The 9,826-nt window shown below is 56.7% G+C and overlaps 1 protein-coding gene across 1 annotated transcript; it reads left to right on the forward strand.

The window, feature by feature from the left end:
- On the forward strand, positions 1–8,821 carry CXCR5 (C-X-C motif chemokine receptor 5). Its single transcript, XM_054223258.1, has 2 exons — positions 1–72; positions 5,576–8,821. The coding sequence occupies exons 1-2, from the start codon at positions 34–36 to the stop codon at positions 6,650–6,652; spliced, it is 1,116 nt and encodes a 371-aa protein (XP_054079233.1). The 5' UTR covers positions 1–33; the 3' UTR covers positions 6,653–8,821.
- Positions 8,822–9,826: the final 1,005 nt, after the last annotated feature.

Genomic DNA, 9,826 nt, shown 5'->3' on the forward strand with positions numbered 1-9,826 from the left:
GCTGGAGGAGAGGCTGATCCTGCCCCTGAAACCATGGGACCTGTCAGCTACTCATCAGAGACCTATGACTTGGTGAGTTGGGCTTTGCTTGTTCGAGAGGATAACTGGGAGAGCAGGCGGAGCTGGGGTGGGCTGAAAGACCTGGGTTCTATCTGTCCGCCTTCTCACCCTCCCGTTGGCAGAGGAAGAGCTTGAGTGATTTCTTACGGCAGCACAAGCAGTCCTCGCATCCCTCGGGTCCGGACTCGACCGATGAGGGGACTGCAAGCGACTGCGCTGCGCTTGCAGAGAGCCGGCGTAACGGGGCTGCAGACATTGTGGTCCAAGGGTGCCATGTACTCCCTTGGGGAATTCCTTCGCCTCCCTACTGGCACCTCGCGCGCAGACATCCCAGCGAGCGCCGAGCCCGAGCGCCATCCTCACAGGGGGACCGAGAGCCAGGTTGCTGCCGAGGGCCGTGTGGCTGCAGCCCTGTCCCGCGCTGCCAGCGTGTCCCAGCCTCAATCCCTGCTGCCCCGCTCTCTGCACAGCCATTGACACAATGTGGGTGTAAAACACTCGTTCTGAGCCATGTGTCTTTTGCACCAGCCTTCGGTGGCATAAATGACTGTGCACGCAGCGTGCAAAGCCCTGGAAACCTCATCTAGTACCTTCACGCAACAGGAATACACAAGCAAACCCAAAGCTCTCTCTCCACGTGTGAAAACGCTGGGTACGACCCTACACGCTCCCACCCCTGCTTGCCTGCTCCGCGAACGGGCTGCCGTAGACTCTGCTGAAACAGTGTATTTACAAGAGGGGAATTTTAAAAAAGGGAAGATAAATTGCAAGTACTTCTTCTAATAGGGAGCGATGACACTCTGTATTCTGCCCTGTAGTTCTCCCCCCTGCCTTTGCAAGTCAAAGACAGCAGCTGCACCTTTTAGCGTATGTTGTGCTATCCAAGGGGAAGTCCACAGCAGCGCTATCATTAGCCTGCTTTTCAAGTGTTGCCGTTCAGAATTTATTTTTTAATACAGTGTCTCTCTGCAGCAGACCTCAGGTTTTGTTTAGTTTCTCTAAAGAGAGAAATGCTGGATTTAATTTTTGCTATTTTTTCTCCCCCTCCTTTGTCCTATACACCAGGGAAGAGAGGAGATGGGGGGGCCAAGCCCTACCCGCCTTATTTTTCTGATTCATCCAGTCTAAAAATCCCTTGCAAACAGTGGTCGTTCCTTTAGAACTTTTTTGCAGAAGGCACTTCTCTCCCTGACCTCTGCTGAAGTTCGGTGGCAGCGCTAACGCTTACCGAGAGGTTAAAACCAAATTCAGACCTTTTTCATCTCCGTGCTGGCTTGTTCCTCCAGCTGAACTCTCCCTTGGAAATCTGTCCCCCCACCAGAAAACCGGCGAGGCTGAAGCGCGCCATCCACCTGCCCGCAGCCTGCCGTGCCCTGTAAGCAAGCAGCTGCCTGTGGCAAAACCGCACCGTTTGTAACGCAGGGGGATTAAGCAGCAGTGGGATTTGTGCTTTGTGTATAATACTTTCCAGAACCTTAGCTTAGTGATGTTTACCTCTGCTGTGAATTATTTTAAGCTGTAAAGGAGACCCCGTGTGAGGGGGGGGAACTCAGCTAACCCTGGGACTGAGCACCGACAGTCGGGTGCCACAGCAAGAACAGTTTTATACCTTTGCTCAGACTTTCCATGGTTGGGAGTTCAAGACGCGTGTTTCCCACCTCTGCCTCCCAAGAGCTTCCCAGGTTTGGCTCCCTCCTTGGAAGAGGCCACAGATCTCACACGAGCATTAACCACGTTTGCTGTGGCAGTGCCGTATGTTGCTGTACTCACGCTTGGTGCTCGTAGCAGCACCGTACCCACAGAGGTTTGCAAAAAAGGCCTCAATCGTGTCCTGTCAACGCGGCAACACAAACCTTGCCCTGTGCACTCACCAGAGAGGGTCGCTCGACCCATCGAGCAAGCGCGGAGGGAGAAATGATGAGAATATTTGCACTGAAAAGGCATTTATCTCCATATCACCCAGTAAGGGCAGCAAGAGCCTCCCCTAAACTTTGATACCGTACGGGACCACTCGTCTCTGTAACCCTGTGCAAAAGTAACGTACCCAAAACAGTAACTCCGTTTCTCCAGAGCAAGAACGCTCTGCCTGCTTAACCTTCCTCAGCTGCAGACTAGAGAAACAAAAACACAGTTGCAGAAAGACCACCGAGGTCTCCACCGGGTCCCCTGAGGTGTCGCAGGCCAGTTTTTATTGTAATGGGGCCGACGTGACTCGAGAGCTATAAATGCACCTGCTCTACAGAAATGTGGCATTTCCACAAGGCTTCGCTCTTGTTCGTGGGTTTCCCCAGTTCAGCCAGAGAGGGGACGAGCAGAAGCCCTGCCAGCGGCTCACACTGATGTAGGCAACTTCAGTTCGAAGGCCCTAGGAATGAGATGCGCTTCTCCCAGCCCTGGCATGGGCTAGAAGGGAATGACTCACGTGGAAAATCCCTAATAGTGCACAAGCTGCTTCTCTTCTGCAGCCAGATGTTTTGATCGCTGGCAGTCGTGGGGAACTGAGAAAAGCAGCTGACACGGGGAGACCGGAATAACTCTGAGATGTGGGTTAGAGGGGAAAAGGGATCCCTGAACAAAGAGCTCACGGGAACAGGCTTCCCAGGCATGTGCTGGGCCGCTCAGTTACAAAAAGAAGGCACTGCTTTATCGTCCACCCCCAGATCTGGCTGCAGTTGTCTTGCAGGAGACCTGTGCAAACGTCCCCCTGCGTGCACACCGTTGGCTTCTCCCACCCCAGATCAGGCAGCCACCCGCTTCCAGGCCTAGAAACGGGAATCGCAGCAGAGTCCCAAAGCCTCGGCTTGTCGCGTTCGGTGCCTCTCCTGCAGCTCCGGTCCCTGCCCTTCCTGTCTCAGCCCGGACTCTGACTGTTCATCCTCTTTTATTGCCTCCAACTCATCTCTGTCCGCTCCCACCCACACTCGCTGCTCTGCTCGGAGATGCACATGAGAGGACGCCTCAGACACAGCTCAGCGCACGCTTCCCCTGCCCGCGGCGAGTGGCTTACAGTAAGAGCCCTACCTGCCATCTTATCAGCAGCCAGATGGTGTCTGATAGTGGCGCTCAGCCTCTGCACCTCCGGCTCCGAATGCAAGGTGATGCTGAAAACCGTCCAGCAGCCGAAGGTGTTGAACACCATGCAGGCTGCCCGTCCGCCGTCATCGGTGGCACCGGTGTGGCTCCAGACGGCATTCCGACACTCCAGCCATCAAACCCGGCCATTTCCCATCGTTGCCTTTATCCCTTTAAAGCTGGAACCCTCCGACTCTCCCCAGCGAAGTTACCTGTTCCGACACGTGTTCTCTTCGGGGTTTTCAGCATGGCCACCCATGCATCCCGAGCCGCCTGCTTTGGTTGCTGTAACAAATTGCAAAGAGTTTTGGATTGGGTTTGGGTTTTTTGGGGAGATTCAAGGATCTGGCCATGGCCAACACATCACAGGTTTCTGTGCGTATTGGTAACTCCTGACGCTTGGTGTGGGTACGGAGAAGGCAGGAAATATTTTCAAGCCAGTGCAAAAACAAACTGGGAGGGATTTCTAAAGACTTTTATCTTTGGCAGCAATCTCCTGTCTCCAGAATCATACCCTAAACTGGAAAAATAATTATTCTCTGGGAATAGGAATGTTTCTCTCCAAAGGCTTGCAGCCCCGCTGTTATGTTCGGGGAAGACAGTCACAGGTGTTCGAGGTTTTGGGCCGGGAGGAGGACTCTCAGCCCCTGAGAGGACTGGCTCTCGCCCATTCAGGAGCACCGTGGCATCACGGCAGAGCAGCAGCACTGCTGGGTGCGGAGCCGGTGGGGAACGGGACCAAGAGTAACTTGGGTCTCACCAAAGTCTGTCTGGCTCAACGCTCTTTCTGGCAGTAGCCAAAGGCAGAGGGCAAGAGCCGGGCAAGCTTATTCCGCGCCTTCCCCCAAGCGCTCTCTCATCCTTCTACTGCCCACGGCTCAGGGACCGCCTGAGCCAGCTGGCGGCTCCGCGCGTTCGGCAATGCTCCGTGGACTTCTTCCCCATCAACACGCCCGGGCTCCCCTTGCAGGCGTGCAGATGGTGTCAGCAGTTCGAGACGAGTGCTGCCGCTGCACTGCCACCTCTTCACCCCAGGCAGTCGCGTGTAGAGGCACCCAGCGCCTGAGGGAGGAGAAACACAAATCGCCCTTCTCTAGCCAGGCACAACACAGAGCTCGAGGCTGGTCACGGTCGTTTTGCACATGGAGGGAGCAAACACCCCAAAAATCAGCCCTAAAAGCGTTTAAATCAGGGCTAGTATTTTTAGATGGGAACTTTGGCTGACGAGGGAAGGAGCGGCAGGTGCAAACGGCTACAGCTGGCAGTGAAAGGTATGAAAGCACCGAGCAGAGACTTCCGCTGTGGTTGACACTGAAGTCTCGGCGCTGGTCTCCAGAGAGGGTGTGGGTGGGGGAGCTCAGGGCGACTGCTGCTGAGCTCTTCCCAGCCGTCACCAATTTCTCAGCTTGCCACAAACCTCCCGTGCCGCTCTCTTTTCTGCCCATCTGCATCTGAGCCCCGTGCCTTCGGGAACGCCCAGCTCCTGCGAGGTGCCCGAGGCCGGCCGGAGCGTGGCCGCCGGCCGGGGAGCTCATCCCGAGCCCGATGGCAGCTCCCCAGGACTCAGGCCTGTGTGCAGCCTCAGCCCGAACGCAGGCTGCTCACCGGGGCAGGGAGCAGGCCGAGCGCGAAGCACATCTGCGGCAGCTCTGTCACACTTTCCTTGCCGGGTATCGGCCCGGGGTCCGAGCGGTGTTTTCGGATTCCCTTTCCTGCTCTGACTGCAATTAATTCAGAACCACGAGGTTTACCAACAGAGCAGATTTCTCTCTCTGGCATCCATTCCTGTAGCTACAGCACCACGGTGCCTCAGAGGCATCCCTCCAGTCGCGTTTGAACGCCCGCCCCACGCTTGTCTGACCGCGTGGAAAGAGATCCCAAGCATGGCTGCTGCCACCCCCACCTCGCCTTGCTCTGCCCCAGGCAGCTCTGAGGCCTCCGGGGAGGAGAGGCAGAAGGGGACGGGATCCATGCCTGTAGCTCGAGGTGCCGATGTGCTCTGCGGTGAATCCCACCGCCTTTGTACCCGACAGCAGGCAGGACAGGGACAGCCAGTGTCAGAAGCGGGTGGAAAGATCGGGAAAGCTGCTGGAGGAGGGTTCCGTGCTGTGTGAGAAAGAAAAAGCAACAAACAGGTAACTCGGCAAGAACCAGAAGATGAAACTTGTCATCGGTCCGGACACCAGAACATCCCCGACTACGATAGTTAAAGATTAGAGACCGAGCAGCCCTCGCCACTGGAGATCGGGGCAAGCCCCTCCATGTGCTGCTGCACCTCCTCGGCCGGCGCCAGAGGGGCCGCCCAGGTCGTCACCTCCTCCTGAGGCAGGTGGGCTGCGGGACATGGGGATGCTCTGCTCCAGGCTTGCCAGGTGCAGCTGAGGGACTGGGTTCTCATGTTCAAAAACTCCTCTCTGGTGACCAGACTCTCTCTCTTCCCCAGAGCCAGGTGGAGCTGAGTGGTTACTATGAAGCCGAGAACAGCACCCCGTCTTTGGAGGGCTACTTTTGCTTCAACCCATCCTCATCCGTGGTCGGCAACCAGAGAGACCCCTTCAGAAAGGTCTTCATGCCCCTCATCTACCTGCTGATGTTTGTCTTGGGGACTGTGGGCAATGCCCTGGTCCTGGTCATTTTAGAGAGGTTCAAGCGCTCTCGCACTACCACGGAAAACTTCCTCTTCCACCTCACCCTGGCCAACCTGGCGCTGTTGCTCACCTTCCCCTTCAGCGTGGTGGAGAGCTTGGCCGGGTGGGTGTTTGGGAAGTTCCTCTGCAAGATCCTCAGTGCTGTCCACAAGATCAATTTCTACTGCAGTAGCATGCTGCTGGGGTGCATCGCAGTGGACCGCTACCTGGCCATCGTCTACGCAATCCACACCTACCGCAAACGCAGAGCTCGCTCCATCCACCTCACCTGCATGGCTGTCTGGCTCTGCTCGCTGCTTTTGACCTTACCCGATCTCATCTTCATGGAAGTCTGGACAGACGACAGCAACCGCAGCATTTGCTATTTTCCAGAGGTTGGGATTGATGGCAACAATGTCTGGCTAGCGACCCGCTTCCTCTACCACACCGTGGGCTTCTTCGTGCCCCTGCTGGTCATGTGTTACTGCTACATGGCCATCGTGCGGGCTCTGTGTCAGTCCCAGCGCCTGCAGAGGCAAAAAGCTGTCCGCGTGGCCATCCTGGTCACGGGCGTCTTCCTGCTCTGCTGGAGCCCGTACCACATTGTCATCTTCCTGAACACGCTTACCAAGCTAGAAGCCTTCACCAAGAACTGCCTCCTGGAAGACCAGCTGGACACGGCCATCATGGTGACAGAGGCCATCGGCTTCACGCACTGCTGCCTCAACCCCATCCTCTACGCCTTCATCGGGGTCAAGTTCCGTAACGACTTCTTCCGGATCCTGCAGGAGCTCGGCTGCATAAGCCAGGAGACCCTGCAGGAGATCCTGGAGGTGGCGAGGAAGGGCAGCGGCATCGAGTCTGACAACACCACCTCTATCTCCACTTTCTAGCTGGGAAAGGCTGCCTGCGGCGCAGAACCGGCCTGGGGTTTGCCTTCCCGGTGGCACACGTGCTGTGGCCTCGCTCCCACGTTTCACAAGCGTCCCCCACCGCTTCTCTCCGCTCCTCAGGAAACTGAGGTCCAGTAGCCACCAAACACCCAAAGCCCACCAGATCCCTTCCCTGGCTCCTTCTGGTCCTCATACCTGTAGAAATCTGTCTGGCAGCTGTTGGTGAGCGCTGGCTGTCCGATGGTCGCTCTGGCAGGGACGGATGAACCTGAGCGCGTTGAACAGGACGTTTCCACCTCCCCCTCGAAAAACTGACTGCAGGCGTCCTGCGCACGGAGCCAGGCACGAGACTGGGGTGCTGGGGGCGAGGGAAAAAGTGCAGCTGAGTAAACAGGGAGTCGTGTCAGCAAGCGAGGGCAAAGCTAAGCAGGTCTCCATTTCACCGGCTTAGGTTGGCAGAGACGTGCCCGAAGGAAGCAGCAGGACTCGGTGGCCACGGCAGCTGGAAGGAGAGGTGCAGGTAGGGCCAGCGGCGGGTGCAGAGCTCACGCCGATAGCACGGGCACGCGGCGCTGGATGGTCCCTGGCTGCAATGTTGCTCCTCCTGCTGCATGACGTCCCCTTGGCTGGCCGGGGCACGTTGATCTTCCCACCTTGGCTCAGGCCAGGCAGTCCTGCCGCAGACTCCAAGGTCTGACTGTTGCAGATTCCTTTCCTGACATCAGCTGCATCCTCTCCCGCTCACTCCATCAGTTTCACTGCTGCGACAAGCTCCAGTGAGTGGCTGCTGAAGCGAACGCCTGACTATCCGAAAGCTTTCCTTTAAGGAATAAAGCCGTCTGGAGAGATGGCTTCTATCTCGTGACTAAGCACAAGAGCTATGAACCACACGTCTTTGTGAGGCAGAAGGTGTAACTTTTTTTTTTTTTGCAGCTACTTGTACAGCACTTTGTGGGTTCTGAGAGCAAGGAGACCCATTGCCCCGGAGTAAGGAAAAATGCTCGCTTGCTTAATTTCTGTTTGTTTTTAGCAGGCTGAAAGAGGATGTAACGTTTTGCTTTGCGCTGTGCTGATATTTTTGCTCCACCTGCACCTACGGGACTTTCAGGGGTTTAGTGCATCCAGGTTTGCGCAGAACAAACCTGGGCGCTGATCTTGCCCTGAACCACGAGCATCCAGCAACTGCTCAGATCGGGGCTGCTTGATAACGATTTGGTCCAAAATAAGCGCAGCAGCCTTTGCCGTCATTAATTATTGCACCGCAAGCTGGGAGCTGGGACGCGGGGCAGCCCTGATGGACTGGGGCATCCCGCTGCTTCCTGGCCCGTCTTGTCGCAGCTCAACGCGGCCGCGCGCACGCAGCGCTGCTCCATTACGCTTCTCTTGCTAGCTGTCGGTGCAGCAGCCTCAACAGTACGAGAGACACGCGTAGCATCACGCCGGCACGACCAGAATCACGAGCACGCTTTAAAATCCACTCTGCCATTAACCTCGCTCGATAAACAAAGTCAGAACAACACCAGTTCTCCTGCTGCAGCAGGAATTTTGTGCTACGCTCGCTCCTGAAGTCCAGCCCGCTAACAAAGGGCTCGGTCGCAGCTGAACTTCACCGTGCCCAAGGGCCCCACTAAAAAGACCAGTCATTACAGAAGGGGTCACGTTACATCAGCCCGGCTCAGGCAGAGATCTCAATAGCTCGCTCTCAGACCGTGACTCGAGGAGAAAACTCCCCAAGCATAAGGCTTTTATGCAGAGAGCAGCCCACCATTTCCTGCGTCTTCAAAGCTGAAGCCTGCAGGTAATGGCGACTGTGGTTGTCCGAGCACGTACACGCGGCAGAGGAAGAGCAGCTCTCTGAAACCTGCCCTCGCCATCTCCACGCTCGTACCGGCGAGCGAACCCATTGCAGACGCGCTGTAAACACCTCCCCAGCCCCGCTTCTGATGGGAACTGTGTTCCTACACAAAAACGTAACTGAAGAAATGAACAGTCAAAATTCTTACAGTGTTCACAAGGTAAAAAGAAAATCTGGGCGAAAAATACGTGTGAACAGATTAGTGTAATTTTTAGTACTGGTATCTATTGTTACCATAGTTTTTAGTACTGGTATCTTGGTAAACTTTTAGAAAGTTTTGACGTGAGCTGTAATAAACAGTTAAATAAAATACCATCTTCTCCTGTATAGCACTTGTAAGCAGTTGTCTGCAGTTGCGTCACTTTTGCAAGTGAAAAGCATCAGAGAGCTCTAAGGGGGTTGATGGCACCTTTCTGTCCAGTGTTGCTGCACCCAGGGAAACCGCAGGGCTCGTACGAGCGCCTCGCGGAGATTCCCCTTCCCCAGTGCCGCAGGAGGCTGCGCTGCGCTTGGAGTCAGCCCAGACCTACGTTAGCTCCCCGCTTTGCGGAGCCTCTCCCAGCGGCTGCAGCGACTCCCAGTTTCACAGCAGCTGATAACCCTGGGGAAAGCCGCCCTTGCGCCCGCGTTTGGCCCAGCCAGCCTGGGGAAGGCTTGGCTCAGAGCCGGCAGACCCTTCCCCAGAGAGCAGACGTTGCTCCTCCCGCAGCTGACTGTAGCCAGCCAGCTGAATGGCGATGAGAAGAAAGCAAGAGGAACTCTCCTTCACCGCAGAGGAAGCTGGGCTTTCCACTCAGTGAAATCCTCCCCGTCTCCCCAAGGTCTGCATGGCCGTCACATGCCTTGGCGCAGAGGGGGCTTCCCTGCTGAGTGCTGACGCCACCAGAGCCACCCCCGGACACTGCAGCCCTCAGAAAGACCTTCAGCCTCCCCTGTGGAGCTCTGCTTGGCCCCAGGCCCACCACCACCGAGTGGCACGCGGGCAAGACCACGTCACCAGCACCCACAGCGCGCGCTCGTGCGACCCCGCGCTGCGGTCTGCACACAAGGCTGGAGCAGACAACCCAGAGAAAGCCCTGGTCCCTGCCGAAGGCAACCCCAAAGACGGGCGACACCAAGGCCCCCACAACAGCACGCTGCCCTGCCTGTCCTGCAGGGTGACCGAGCCTCCCCGGGGACAGAGCTGGGGTGTTTCAGCAGAGCATCCTGCTACGCGCACGGTGATCACGGGGCCGTGCCAGGCAGCGGAGCGTGCACTGAGGAGCGCGAGCCAGGGAACGCATGAACGAACACGTGCCTGGGAGTGCTGCCACGAAGGG

The sequence above is a fragment of the Rissa tridactyla genome, chromosome 17, assembly GCF_028500815.1.
Source record: "Rissa tridactyla isolate bRisTri1 chromosome 17, bRisTri1.patW.cur.20221130, whole genome shotgun sequence".
Taxonomy (NCBI): Eukaryota; Metazoa; Chordata; class Aves; order Charadriiformes; family Laridae; genus Rissa; species Rissa tridactyla.

Excerpts from the sequence above, each read along its gene's own strand:
- CXCR5 (XM_054223258.1), top strand. The coding sequence starts at position 34 with ATGGGACCTGTCAGCTACTCATCAGAGACCTATGACTTG. Across the intron at positions 73-5,575 it reads CATCAGAGACCTATGACTTG|AGCCAGGTGGAGCTGAGTGG; the intron begins GTGAGTTGGGCT and ends TCTCTTCCCCAG.